Source organism: Phascolarctos cinereus, unplaced genomic scaffold (assembly GCF_003287225.1).
Source record: "Phascolarctos cinereus isolate Bilbo 61053 unplaced genomic scaffold, phaCin_HiC Scaffold_3;HRSCAF=262, whole genome shotgun sequence".
Classification (NCBI taxonomy): Eukaryota; Metazoa; Chordata; class Mammalia; order Diprotodontia; family Phascolarctidae; genus Phascolarctos; species Phascolarctos cinereus.
The window spans coordinates 191,432,151-191,447,977 of NW_027555736.1; the positions used below are offsets into that span (position 1 = coordinate 191,432,151).

General features: G+C 39.3%; 1 protein-coding gene across 1 annotated transcript in view; it reads right to left on the reverse strand.

The window, feature by feature from the left end:
* Nucleotides 1–15,827, reverse strand: part of NPAS3 (neuronal PAS domain protein 3) — a 1,126,677-nt gene that overhangs the window by 29,452 nt on the left and 1,081,398 nt on the right. Inside the window, 1 exon segment of the mRNA XM_078151394.1 lies at nucleotides 12,436–12,542. Within this exon segment, the coding sequence (XP_078007520.1) occupies nucleotides 12,436–12,542 (107 nt within the window).

Sequence of the window (15,827 nt, forward strand, 5' to 3'; positions counted from 1 at the left end):
GTACGTATATATATGTATATGTATGTACGTATATATATGTATATGTATGTACGTATATATATATATATATATATATATATATATATATATATATATATATATATATATATATATATATATATGACTCCAGGTAGTTTCCTCTAAAAAAAATAAGTTAAGATTACTACTCTTATACCTTAAAACATAGGAAGTTACAGAGATTATGGACCAGTAAAAAGATTTAACCACTGAGAGGAAGCATGACTAGTGGTCAAAGCCTTAGAGTCAAGAAGACCTGGGTTCAGCTGCTGCCTATAATTCCTACTAGTTATGTGACCCTTATCAAGTAACAACCTCTCAGCACCACAAACAACTCTCTAAGACTCTAAATTACATATGAATTGCCTTTCTACTCCAGTAGAAGGAGGTTCAAGAGGGACAGCATCTGATCCTCTTTTGTCTATGAATTTATTTTTAGGTTGACAAAATAAAAAGTGTGGAAAATGTATCACTTCAACCTCATGCCTATAAGGATAATTTACAAACAAAGCAAAATTATGAGAACCAAAATTTGAGGCCTTTTGTGTCATAAAGAGGATAATACACAGCCTTTAAGAACTATTTTAAAAAGAAAAGTTCCTTTTGTCTCATTCCAGTTTAAAGGATGCATTAAAGATATGAGGTACACTGGACACTCCGTTATGAGGGTTTTAGAGTTGATTGGTGGGGAGGTCGCAGAATTATGGGACTTTGGATTCTGAAGAAATATCAGAGGTCATTTAGTCCAAACTCATAAGTAAAGCCCAACTCTCCTCTATGACATCCTTGACAAGTGACTGCCCAGCCACTGCCTGAAGACCTCTAGGGATTAATTTACTCACGAGGTGGCCAATTCTGCCCTTTGGACAGTTCTGTTCATTAAGAATTTCTTTCTTCTATGGAGTAAAAATATGACTTTGTTTAACTATCACCTATTGCTCTTCTTGCACCTATTGCTCTGCCCTCTGGGGGCAAGCACAATAAATCTAATTAATCTTTGTTCTGCATGAAAGCCTTTTAAATATTGTAAAGTTTGCTATGATGCCCACTCTTTAAAGTATTCTCACCCTTTCTTCTTATAACCAGTCCTCACATGATTTAAAGAATCCCTCAATTAGGCCTATTCTAGTTGATGGTCTCATCGATTGAGAGAGAGAGAGAAGAGCCATTAGTCTCTCCTTTCACATGTTTGCTCCCCCCACCCCACCATCTACTCCCTTCCCCGATTTGCGCCCGTGCTAGCAGGCTGGGGTCCTAGGATGAGTGATTGCTGTAACTAATTTGAGGATTCTGGTGTGGGTAGACAATCCTGGTGGGTTGCCACTCTCTTAGCACTGTAGCCTCTGAGTTCCTACCAATGTGCTTTCCAAAAAACAAGTCAGCCAATTGACTCAGTTACCTCTTAATTAAAGTGTTTACTCAGAAGGCAAAGCAAGAATAAAAATCACCCCCGATTCCACCTGTAAATATGGGGTGCACCCTCCTACCAACACATATTGTGTACACTAGACAGAGTGGGAGCAAATTTCAACTGCCATGGTAGGTAGGCACCTGTATAGGGAAGTCATGTGGCTAGGGCACCTTTCAACTCTGTAGTGGTAGGCCTTAATGTGTCTTTTTCCTTTATTGAATGAACGTCTTCACAAAGTTTCACTGGGAATGGGTGGCTCTGTTGTTAAAGTGAACTGCACTGGATTGTCAGTCAGTCAGTCAATAAGTATTCATTCAGCTCCTACTAGGTGCCAGTGATGGGGATACAAAAAGAAGCAGGAGTCATTCTGTGCTCTCCAAGAGCTCACAATCTAATGGGAGGTTGCTCTGCTTCTAGGCTGGGCTGCTTACCTGCTGGGCCAGGCCTCTCTGATATTGTGGGGATGGTCTGCTTTCCTCCTGGACCTTGCCACTCCTGTTCTAGAACTCAAGATTACTTCTTCGCTGTTAGAGTAATGTTTTGCTGTTTCATAAAGAGCAGGACCCTCAGCCTGGTATTGTAGAAGCTCCTCTACTTCTGTTCTGTTGAATAGGTTCTGAGGGGCTTCCAGAACTTAGGAAGCAGGTGGCAGGGCAGAGAGATTATAGCCTCTATTTCACCAGGCTCTGAAGTTTTTTTGTCTTTGACCAATCTTCCTGACTTAGAGCTAGATCACCTCACTGAGAGACCTCCCTCTAACTTATGGTGATTACTAACATCATGCCAAATCTTTATCTTTGCCAGCATGGCCACAATCAGGCAAAACACATGTGTAAGATAATCATAAAACAGTTGTGGGGCTCAGAATTTCTAAATTAATTATTCCAAAGTTCTCCTGTTGGTCACATAGGACATGGGTAAAAAGAATTGATGCTATCTTTGCCCATGGTAAGTGCACTGTCTCTGTCTCTCCTAATGTTTTTCATGTCTATGTCTTACATTTGTTTTGGTCTTGCTCCTATAAATCAGCAATGTTACCTAAGTCTGAAAAGAATGCCCTCTTATATGTAGTTGAGGAAACTGAGGCCCAGATAGATTAAGTGATTTACCTAATGTCATACAAGTCATGAAAGTCAGAATTGGGATTTGAACCTAAAGTCCTCTGACTTTAAAACCACTTCACTTTCTACTATATCATGTTGCTCCCCATGTTGTCAATGTCTTTCCTAAAATATGGTGCCCAGAAACAGACACAGTACAATGGACATAGTCTGAAGAGGGCAGAGTATGGTGAGATAAATTCTCTCCTCTCTTGTTCTTAACACTATGCTTCTATTAATATAGCCTAACGTCACTTTTTTTTGGCTGCCATATAAAGCGTGACTGTCTCATATTGAGCTTGCATTATACTAAAATCACCAGATTCTTTTCATATGACTTTCTGCGTAGCACTATTTCATTTATATATATTACAGGAGAAATATATGATAATTTAGAAATATTTTAAAAGTAAATTTCCTTCTCTACTTTTTCCTGTTTGGTGTTGTCTGCTAATAGCAGGAGGCTTCTTCTTTCCCCTTCTTCCTAAAAGATCAGGCAGGATTTAAAAAAATAGTATAGAACTACTGATTGATTAGGAAGACAAAGGCAAAAAATAAAGCTTCGGACAACACACACCAGAATTGTATCCTAATGCATCATGTCCAAGGATAAATGCTACAGTCAGAGGAGAATTTCCTGTGGAAAAACTAAAACCATTTGAATAGCATAATGAAACAAAACCCACCTCTTACTAAGTTCTTCAGTTAGCTGAAAGGTAATCCCACGGACATCACCATTGTATCAAAATGAAAATGTTTTTTCTGATATTTCTCAGAGGAGTTTTCTGTCCCTTTACAAGCTCTGAACTTATTTACTCAGTCAGAGAGGCAGAGGCAGGATTGGTTTGAAACTGGGTTTCCTGATTGCCAAGTCCAGTACATTCTCCACAATATCAAGTGGTGCAGTGGACAGAGCACAAGTGCTGGAATCAGCAGGACTGGAGTTCAGATCTGATCCCAGACACTTCCTAGTTGTGTGACCAAGGGCAAACCATTCAGCCTCAGTTTCCTTTTCTGTTAATAGGGGATAGCAATAGTAACTACCTCTCACAGTTGTTGGGAGATAATTCTAAAGTGCTGAGCTCAGAGCCTGACACACAGTGCTATTTAAATATTAGCTATTATTAATTATTATTGTTATTGTTGTTGCTAAACTCCTTCTTGTAGCTATACATGTAAATCTTAAATGACAAGATAATAAAAATAAAACTCCTTTATATGTTAATCCAGATGAGTGCCAGCTAAGATTTACTTTTGTTAACTTTCTCCATGATCTATGAGCCTATGTTCCTTTGTTCATAACTTTTTGGGTCATTGCTGTTAAAAGGTTTAATCTGCCATGAACTAGATCATTCTCCTCACCTTGCTCAGCTGAATTTGAGTATTGACTTTAAATACTCAAAAAGCCTTTTTGTCGTTACATAAGTGTTGGTTAAATGTATTCAAATGGAATTGGAATGAAGCACCTCTATGTCCAAGGACCTAAGAGTTCACTCTCTACTCCCCAGGTGTGAATGCACTTTAGATAACACTCTCTGGGAAAGAAACCATTTGGAATCATAATTGACCCCTGTCAAATTTCTAACTATAATAACATCGTTATATTAAATGAAGCAATGGAAGGAGATATGCCTGACCTACAACATTTGGCTCCTGCGTCTTAAGTCTGTGAGCTTGCCACGGGCAGACTTTTACATCGACAAAGATAGTAGAAATTCATTATCTGTGTGACCATGAAAACTCACTTTAACTTTCAGAGCTTCAGCTTCCTCATCTGTAAAATGGGTATAATGTCTGTACTACTTATATCCCAGGGCTACTGAAAAGTAAGTGCTTTGAGAATCTTTAACTGAAACTATGCAAATGTGAATTATCAGTATTAGTATGCTTGGAGTCAGGAAGATTCATCTTCCTGAGTTCAAATGTGGCCTCAGACACTTACTAACTGTGTGACCCTGAGCAAGTCACTTAACCCTGATTGCCTCAATTTCCTCATCTGTAAAATGAGCTGGAGAAGGAAATGGCAAAGCACTCCAGTATCTTTGTTAAGAAAACCCCAAATCAGGTCAGGAAGAGAAACACATGACTGAAATGACTGAAAAACAAAATATTTTTTATGTTGTGTAGTGGTATTAAGCTAATTTAACTTGATGCTAATAGTGCCGTAGAGCAGGGGTGGGCAAACTGTAGCCCGAATTGGACCTATTCCTGTTTTTGTATAGCCCTGGGAGCTCAGAATGGTTTCTCCATGTTAGAATAAAGTCTTATTGAATTTAAATATGTAAAAAAACCATTCCTTTCTTGCAGCAGGCTATACAATAATAGCAGGAGGGCCCTCAGGCCATAGTTTGTTGACACCCTGTTGTAGGGCATAGAAGCCTACTGACACGTAAAACAGGTGGCACCTCTTTTACATAGTCTGGGCTGGTCCTTTAAGGGATGGGGGGGGGGTCCATCTGGCTTCCTTGATGCCTAGGCATGAAAACTGAATTGGTATTAGAATTGGAATTGGTATGAGAGGTTTTAAAGGAATTCTCATTGCCCTGTGGAGAATGCCTTTGTGATCTAGTAGAAATTGGGGGCTGGGTCCACCATCAAACTGGATATAGGGGCCATGACGCTATGTTGTGGAGGTACAAGACCATATGTTGCCCTCAAATGAGGATAATACATGGAATTCTGCTCAACGGTGAGCCTCATGTCAACTTAAGCATGCCCCTTTAAAAGATCACTATGGTATGATCACATTTGGTTCTCAATCTGTCTCTGACTAGCAAATTGCGTATACTGTAGTTGCTACTTATTCAGAATATAGGATTCTAGTTCCATGAAATCTACCACCATGGCAGCTCCTACCATAGAGCTTACCGAACATATCCTTATTTCTTATTGGCCCCCCCACCACTGATTTTAATGAGACGACCCATTTTATTGCAAAGGTCTGAAATTAGGCTCCTCATTATCATGCTTACTGGGTCTTCCATCTTCTATTTTTAGAGAAGGTGGTATGGTTGAATGCTGGAATAGACTTTTAAAGCAGTGATTTTACCATGACATCCCTAATTACTGAGGTTGGGTAGTCTATCTCCCAAAGGATGTGTCTTTGAAAAATTACCACTATTCCAAGAAGTAGGAGGAGGGATCCCCTGGTCCAATGAATTCTTGGATCCAGCCTCCAGGAAGTATCAACTTATAAGGATGAACTGCATTTGCACATAGTCCCAGTTTATGCTGTTCAGTCCTTATTCCACTCCCTGGGTTAAGTTTCTCAGGCTTTGAGGTGTCTGTCCCCTCAGTTGGTTCTATAAGTGATGGTTCAGGTCCCCCTTAATTGGTAGATTTCTTTTCCCCTGAGTTGAGGTGAGGGACCAAGGAAAAGAATTACTGGATGGTGGTTTTTTTTTTTTTTTAATGAAATGGAGGAAGACAAAATTGTTTTTTCATAATCATGATGAATGGGAATTCTCCTGGAAGAAAGGGAATCCTTTAACAGCCTTGGTGGTAAAGTTGATTTCCTGGATGAAGTAATAGGGAGTCTCTATCTGAACCACACAGAATAAGTTAATAGCCCCTCAGCAGAGACTTCTAAACGGATCAAAATGTAGGACCATTTCACTGATGGGGCTCTTAGGGATAGGAGGCTATGCCTAGTGGCTAGAGAACATTCAGTCCTTGGGGCAGATGGCATACAAGAGTCCTATGACCTCTTAGCTAGAAATGACCTAGACCTTCATCAGAAGTTTTCATTCATGGTGCTACTCCAGGTCATCCTTGTCATTTTTATTACAGGAGAATTACTCTGAACTGCTCCTGACATAATGACTCCACTATGTAGCTTGTACTTTTAAGAGGATGTTTGTGCTATTTTTATCTTTTAAAAAATTTTTATTTAGCTCCTCTTCTAGTGCACCACTGAGTTTAGAGTTTTCTCAAGGCTACTTTAGCATGCTGTGTCATCATCCTTTTTAACGTTTAGAATTGTATCCTTCTTAATCATTCTAAGGAAAATTGTTTTCTTCTTTTTTTTTTTTTCATTTTTTCATTCACGAGTATCTCACTGCATTTTAACCCTGAGCCTAAATCACTGGACTGGCCTGAGTTAGGCCTGCCTCAGAATACTCACATAGGACTAAAAGCAATTTTCTTTATCTCTGTTCTTTCTGCCCTCCTATTCTCAAAGCACAAAGCATATTTGCAAACAAACAAATAGAATATCAACTCATTTCTGCATAAAAACACAGCCCAATGTTACCTCCAAACGAGAGCCTTTTTAGTTAATGAAAGGAACAAAATGAGGCTGCCTGGCTACTGAAGAAAGCAAGGTTTGGTTGCAATTATATATTTTTTCTATCATGGGATTTTTAATATTCATGGGGAAGAAGTGGGATGACTAATTTGCTTTGGGAAAAAAATCCAGCAAGTGACCATGCAGTTAAGAAAGCTCTGAAGACCCAGCTTGGAAGAAAGGCTATGAGCAGCAAAATATTCCCTTTGGAAGCTGCACTTGGCTCATCCACCAAACTTTCCTTTTCCCCCCTTTTCCTTCTCTTGCAGTTTTCATTTGCTCTGAGGGACAACAGAATACACCCAAATCAACAATTAAATTCTCTCTTTGTTTTTGTGGCATATGACAAATGCATGGAGGACATCTTCTGTTACTTAGGCAGGCCGGGCACTTACTTTGATTGATGCTCTGGGGTGGAAAAAAAATGAGCTGGAAAGAATTACAATGGAGTGCCTACAGACTGGAATGGGGATAGACTAATTAGTGCTGCATTAAACAGTAGGATTGCATTTGGCAAAGAGGCACCACTAGGAGCAAAGTATAGGGGTTATTGATGCAAAACTGCAAAGGATGCATTATACTCCATTGCTATATATTTGTTTGTAGAGAAGCATTGAAAATTTTAATTAAGAAATGGGAAGTATAGTAGCCTAAATGTTTAGCACCTTCAGAGATTTGTGAGGGAGGCCACTCCAGTATCACTCAAATGCATGACCTAATTGCGTTTTTCTTTCTCAATCTGAGACAACCATTCTATAGTTTCCCTCTTCGTAATTATTTCTAGAAAGGGACAACTGCTGCCATGCATCCTTTCCTCCACCATCTCTCTTTGTGGCTCTTAACCACTAGAAGTCTTTGCACTCTAGAGGACATGACTGTTGATGGCTAAAAGCATTAAACAGAGGGGTAAAGTTTTCTTCGTCCACTCTCTTAGTCTCAGAAGGTCATTACTAACTTGACATCTTAAGAACTTTGTGAACAACGCAAGGCTATTTGACTCCTTCTCAAAACAAGCAGAAATGGAGAAGCAAAGCTTGTTTTTATTTTCTGATTTGCCAGTCCATCTCAAAGATTCAGTAAGATGTTGGCAGAAGGAAAGGGGGAAATGATCACCAGGTCCCAGGAGCAGGATTCCTGATTCAAGAGCTTGGCCAACCTCACTTTTCTAGCTAGAAAAGGAGGTACCACCGGAGAACCAAGGCCCCAGAGATTCACCAGCCAACCACATTACTAGAATTTATTTCACACTTGGGAAAGGTTCAACCCAGCATCTTGAGCTCCATGAATCCCATGAACCCCATGCAGCCCAATGGAACCAGTTATCTAGTTAGAGATAAAGAAGGAAACTCCCCAATAAATTGAAAAAAAGAACCCTCATATAATCATCAGAGTTATGGTCAACTGAAGGACCAAATATGTTGGAACGTTCAATTAAATGATTTCAGGGTAAGAGAGAAAGAGAAACTATAAAAATATGAGGGCCTGTTATGGAAAAGTTCTCAAAACCATCAGCATGAAACCTTGAAAAGTTCCAGCAATTCAACACACCTTTGTATCTTTGTATCCCCAAGACCTAGCACAGTGCCTGGAATACAGCAGGCATTTGCTAAATGCTTGTAGAATGAATGAATGTAGCTAAAGTTGCCTTGGGATGTGACCTTTGGAACTTTTCTACTTCATGGAATGAGAGCCCTGGGAACAGTTGTGTTAAGCTAATGAATAACCATTCTGGTGTCCTGGTGTAGTTTTTCGGAATTATCTGAAGATCTCTTATAGTTGAGATTCCTTTCTATCGCTCTGTTCTTACCAAACTCTCTCCCTACCCCAGTCTTCTGATCGGGTGGTTAGCATAATAACCAATTCAGAAGATTTCATGTAATGGATTTCCATATGCCTATGTTATGAGTAAATACATTCCCAAAGACTGCCCAGTCATCGTCTCATTCATAAAAACAGCAGGTGATTTTAGCTCCTTCGTGGACAACAGGAAGGGGACTAAGTCACCAAAACATTAGGACTGTTATCAAATGGCTAAAACTTTCCTTTCATGAATAAAATCCAGGAATTATGCCAAAAGCTCAAGGAACAAATCCTGAATTGATCACGGATTTTAAAAATCCCCTTGATTAGAATTCTATCTCATTTCTGAACTGCTTCTCTGCCACCACGACCTTCTCCTTCCAGGACACCAGTGAGACATCTCTTAGTGATAGCCTAGGCTTTAGGACAAGCTGGATGCTGTGTTAAATCCCTACTCTTCTGCCTTTTCTTTCCCTTCCTTATAAACCAACACCTATTACAAAAACCTGTCATTTTGTTACCAGGCTGGCTTTGGCTCAAGAATTAGGTAAACATCAGTCATTCCAGCACACACATTTAGACTTCATCTTACTTTATAGTGATGTTAATGTTTATTGTACAAAAATTAGATGCATCTGTATATTTTAGCATTTTATTTCAGTCACAGAACACACAAACCCCCCCCCCCCGACATTGGAATCAGTTTGATTTTTTTGTGATTGAAGATATTAAACACTACGAGAGCGTGGAAATTTCAATCTGATTAGGATCAAAATTCCTCAGGATCAAAACACTTCTTTTTTCCCCCTACAGTTTTACTAATTGTGTGATACTTGACATTGCGGAGTTATTCCACAGCATGATAGCTAAATACGTGAAGTGTATTTTACTGTTTGGAATTATCAACTCATTCTATTTGTTTTTAATGTGTTTAAGGTTATTAAAAGAACCCAAAATTAGAAGTTGCGTGTATGATTTAAAAGGGTGAGCTCAATCATTGCAAGCAGGCAAAATCACAAAACAAGAGCTTGGATGACAACAGGAATTTCCTTTCCAAATCGTAACCAAAAGAAATAATGAAGAGGCACAAAATTTGAAAGCAGACTTTTCTGTGTGTTAGGGAGCATGACACCCAGAAAAATCAGGGGATAGGGACCATCGGGAATGGAATGATTATTTATTTTTACAAATCTCAGATTACTTTGACTGCTGGAAATGAGATAAAAATAGATTTGAGAGAAAAGAATCCAACATATTTGTTGGGGAACTTTTGTCTCATGGGTTCACTGTTTCTGAGGAATTGTGCTATAGCTACAAATCAAATCCCAGAGAGATAGTGCAATATTTTCCAAGCAACAGTGAAGGATGATAAGAATCTTTGTTGTTGTTATTGTTGTTAGTGTCAGGTTTATGATTTTAGACCTCAATTAGGATTCCAAAATAGAAAAAAAATCCATCCAGACACACAGAGACACAATGTCTATGAAAGTCTTTTTGAAATTCTAGGACACTGGCCTATACTTATCCAAAAGTATATTCATGCTTTCCTCCAAAGGTCCTTCTGTCTTGAATCTCAGCTACAAAGTACCCATGTTTCTTCTCAGAGAGCACCATTAATTTTTTTCCCAGTTAATTGAGGAGGCATATACTTGGGTGATACATGACACCTAAGGAGCAAATTCATTCTAAGGAGCAAATGTATTCTCTAAGTTACTGACCTGCTCAGGGCTAAGAATAGACTCTGAGGAAAAGCCATCATACAAAGGGGACCTATTTGCACAGAGAAGTACTTCCACAGAGAGCTTTGCACAATGAACTTGGTCCTATGTTTACTAATACAGTAATCATAATAGCAGCTAGCATTTCTATAATGCTTTAAAGTTTGCAAAACTTTAAAAATGTTATCTCATTCCGTCCTCACAACAATGCTATTATTAACCCCATTTTAGAGATGAGAAAATTGAAACTCAGAGATTGTGATTTGCCCAGAGTCAGTAAGTGTCTAAGGCAGAATTTGAACCTGGATCTTCCTGACACCAATTCCAACACTTTATGTAATACTTCTTCCAGCCATATCAACACCTAATTCCATTAAAGATAGACAAGATGGTTGAATTTGGAGGTGGGGTGGAGGGTAGTGGTGAGGGGATGTTTCAGCCTTAAGGAGATCATCACTGTGTATAACTACCACTATGGAACTTATGGTCTTAGGGAGCTGCCAAGGGCACTGAGAAGTTAAAATGACTTTCCCATAGTCACAGAGTTAGCATGTATCAGAGGCAGTACTTTAATCTAGACCATTCTGACTTTAAGACCAACCCTCTTTCCACCAGTTTTGTGAGGTTTTTTTAAGGAAAGGGAGTGTCAGTTTACACTTTTGTGTGCTATTTAGGGTTTTAAACCTCATGTTTCATAACTGAGCTTCAGCAAAGCAATTGAAAAAGAAAGAAAAAAAACCCATTGAACTCAATTTCCCTTAACAAAAGCACACAGGTACTGTCTATTTTGTTGGATTTTACTAAATGCATTTTTTTATTCCCAGTTTATTTTATCACCCCAAAAATTAATTTACAACTCCAGATATGAATTAGGAGATCTAAAGGGGACTTTAAGATATATGACTAATAGTATGAGTTTAGAGTTTTAATAAGAGCCCCCCCAAATGGCAGAAAGGCACCCCCTTTGTCCACGGGGGTCGGGGTTCAGGGGGGTGGAATGGAAATCCCAGGTTCCCTCAAGGACTATGAAGTGACTGACCCTTGGCCTTGTGAGGCTCTGGGGATCCTTCCCCAATGGCTCCCGGTGCATCTGCACAGCCAGCATTTAACAGAGACCTAGGAAAACCGCCTGTGAACCACCCTGAGCAGGTTATCGCTCTCACATGTTTGGTTCTGCCTTGCTCATATGCTCAGCTATCTTATGTGCCAGAGAGTTCAATCTCAGGGTCAAGATCTTGGGATCAGATTCAAAGAGCTGAGATCAGTTTCTACCCCCCCAGGAGAAGGGGGATGGAGGTGTCCGTTAATCTAAATAATCCTCTCTCCAGAAACAAAGTGAACAGACAGTGCAGTTGAGCACGGCTGTAACTGCGGAAGGACAAAGGAAACACTTTGATATGCTATGAACTACTCCTTCTGCTGTCTCCCCCTCCTCCCAACTTAAATGCAAAGATAAGCAGGGATTTTTATGTGGTTCTCACCTGTTTGGATTTTCAGCTTCTTTCCCTCCCTCCCTCTTTCCCCAAGCAGGTTTACAGCTGAGGTTGTGAGCGTAGAAGCTGGAAGGGTGAATATCACCAGTCTCCCAGGCAGAGGTCCCTTTCATTGTCTAGGCCACTTGGAGTTTACTGTTTGTTGCTGTCATTGAGCTCTTTCAGTCGTATCCAACTTTCATGACCCCATTTGGGATTTTCTTGGCAAAGACACTAGAGCAGTTTGCCATTTCCTTTTCCGCTCATTTTACAGATGAGGAAACTGAGGCAAACAGGGTTAAGTGACTTGGTGTCTATGGCTGGATTTGAACTGAGGATGAGTCTTCTCGACTTCAGGTCTGGTACTCTATCCACTGCCCCACCTAGCTACTTCACTTGGAGTAAGCATCTGGAAATCCGAGTCCTGTAGTCCTCAGACTCCACTTTCAATTAAATTTTGAAAAGAGCAAAAGTGTTTACACCTCTTACTTCTGGAGAGATCACTGGCTTCTCTTTTGGAGAAAGGCCTCACCAAGGGAATAAAAGAAAAAATGAGGACTGAAACCAAACACCAGTAACAGCAAGATGAAGGCACCGGACCAGGTTATTTTGACAAAAAGGAGATACTTACAGTCTAAGTGACTGTGCCTGATTCCTTCCACATCTTCGGCGTGGATGAAGTGGTAACATCTCTTCCCTACAATATCTACAGGGGTCAGATCCATGTAATCACTAATCCTGCAGAGAAAACACACACACACACACACACACATACACAGAGGCTATAATTTAGAAAGGATGAAAAATATAGGAACCATCAATGACTTAGAAAAAGAAGTCCACCAAAACATTTCTCACTACACCAAGTATATCTATCTATGGAAGTTGCACTTATTTATTTATTGGAAGGAGAAATCTGCAGAGATAAGATTGCTTGTTTAAAATATAATGGATATTTGCATGTTACAAAATGGGAAATGTACTGGAGTAAGTTAATGTGTTTTTAATAATTTGGAAGTAGGATGAAGCAGCATTTTTTTGGGGGGGGCTGGTAGACTGCATTTAGTCAACATAATTCCATGAAATTGGAGAGCTTCAGCAACAATGCAAAAATCCTCATTAAAGGCCAAGATAATTCAAGGTTACATAATAAAATAAAAACATGTTATGTTTTTACCAAATGATTAAAGACACCTTTCATTTAAACAGATTGGTCTTCTATTGGGTATTTTCATGAAAAAGAGATCCCAAACGTTTCTTGGCACAAAGTCCAAATTGACATTTCAAGGGATATAATTTAAATGCTGAGACATACAGATGCCTGGGGGTGTTATCTTTTTTAGTCTGAGTCATTTGGGAACTCAGCTTTCACTCCTGGCCCTTTTAACTGGGACTTTGTGGTTGATTCCACATAGAAAGTTTTAAGCCATTTTTGCTTCTTTTCTTGGCCTGGGTTCTACAGTATTTGTTTAAGGCACTGCCACTGATTGTCCAGATGTCAATGTCCTAGGGCAGGAGTACAAAAAAATATAACCAAAAGTGGAAAACATGTTGGGGAAACCTGTCTGGTTTACACAGACATTTCAAAATGTTCCGTCCTTCCCTAAAACCCCCAGGATCAGATTCTGTTCCTCAGATCCAAAATCTAAAATGGTTTTGTTTGTTGATTCCCTCCTCTCTGTCCCCCTTCTCATCTTCATGCTTTTTTTTTTAAAGGAATAAAGCCTATCTATTCAGGTATTTGTCCAGGTTTACTATAACTTTATATACATCTGTACAAATGTGAATGGACTGTTTTCCAAGAGGAGATGTTTGGGAAGCCAATGACACTTTATTTTGCAGTTAAGTGGTTCTGGACTGTTCCTTAAGCTGGGACACTTAAATGCTGTATTATACACACACATACACACCCACACCCACACCCACCCACACACACACACACACACACACACACATATATATATATATATATATGTATATGTGTGTATATATATATATGTATGTGTGTGGGTGGGTGTGGGTGTGTATATGTATGTGTGTGTGCATATATATGTGTATATGTATATGTGCATGTACACACCTATATGTATATGTATTTATGTATGTATGTGTGTATGTACACACATACACACTATCTTCTCAGTGGCTTACACAATATCTAGACATTCTAAAAATGTGCTTTGACTAAAATAGAATTCTTGGCCAAAGTAGGACTGGTTTAAAAAAAAAAGGGATAACTTTTTGATGCTCTATGGGTTCAGAGCTGAAAAGTGGTATTTTAGGGTAGGTGGGAATTTTACCAAAACAATATGGATTTTGTTTTCAGCACAGGCTACTTCCTCTTCCTGCAGTAGAGAGAACCAGAGTGCCATTTAAGAAAAATGCATGGTGGGTTCTTTGAAATTTCCTTGGTATTCCAAGAGTTGCAATTTGGTTTGGGAGTCAGATTGCCAACCCCCTCCCCCAATCAAATCTTACTTAGTGTTCGATCTCAGGGAAATCACTTGTCTTCCCTATCTCTCAGTCTCCTAATCTGTAAAGCAAGGAGGTCTAGATGGCCTTTGACATCCTTTCCAGGTCTAGAGCTCCAAATAATTCCAAAGTTTAATAACCGCTTTGCATGAGGTCAAGCATAGGCAATGTTATAAAATAAGAACGATAAATTCAAATTTGGGGAATAAACTACAACTTTAAAGCAATAATTATAAGCTAATAGAGGGGGCAAGCATTTATTAGGTGCTTACTATGTGCCAGGCACTATGTTAAGCACTTTACAAATATTATATCATTTGCTCAGCACAACAACCTTGTGAGTGATACAGAAATTTCAGTTTTTATTATTAAAAAATTCTGTGGGGTTTGTTTTAATTAATTAATTGCTAGTTTTTATATACTGCTTCAAGTTTGCAAAAACACTTTACAAATATCTCATTTTATCATCACAATAAACTTGTCAGGTAGGTACAACTATCATCCTCATCTTACAGCTGAACAAACTGAGGCAGGCAGAAGCTAATTTACTTGCCAAGGGTCAACAGAGTGAATAAATGTCTTAGACTGGATTCGAACTCAGGTCTTCCTGATTCCAGGCCCAGTGCTCTATCTGCTGAGCCACCTATCTGCCTCTAAAATTAAAGTAAAAATAAAATCAACCCATGAAAGATGCCATTCCATTTTAAGCTCTAGAAGAAAAGTTATTTTTTTTGTTTATTCTCAACACTTTGGCAAAGTGCCTTCTATATGATAGATGCTTAATAAATGTTGAGTTGAGCTCAATTTATCTTCTTTTCGGGTTGACGACTATGTTCATCCTAATATCTCTCATATTCAGATGATCAAATATGCCATCTGATATACATCTTCTTTTAAATAGAGATGTTTTTCCTGATCACTTTGTCTTTAGCTAGAAGATTCTGTTGCATTGTCCTGGCTGACACAGGCTCACAGAAAACACAGCATCCCAGATTTTGAGCTGGAAGGGACCTTGTCAGGCATCTAGTCCAAATCAATTACAGATGAGGAAACTGAGGCTGAGAGGAGTCTGGGACTTTTCCCAGAGTCTAATGGGCAGTAAAGGAGCTGGGTGGGGACTGCAATCCAGCTTCTCTGGCTTCAAATGAAATGCTACATTTTTAGTTCAATTCAGTTCAATTATCATTTATCAGGTGCATACTATATGTGCTGCCATGTTCTAGGTGCTGACTTCTTGCCTACAATGACTCAACACTAGAAGATGGGTAGGTTGCTACACTAGACAGAGAGAGACAGAGAGAGAGAGAGAGAGAGAGAGAGAGAGAGAGAGAGAGAGAGAGAGAGAGAGAGAGAGAGAGAGAGAGAGAGAGAGAGAGAGAGAGAGAGAGAGAGAGAGTGACTACCTTATTTTAAACAACTACCTGTTTCAAAACCCTTCTGGTCCCAATGACACTAACATACAATGCTGTTGTAGCTCAGTCATTTCAGTCATGTCTGACATTTCGTGACTCCATTTGGGGTTTTCTTGGCAAAGATACTGGAGTGGGTTAC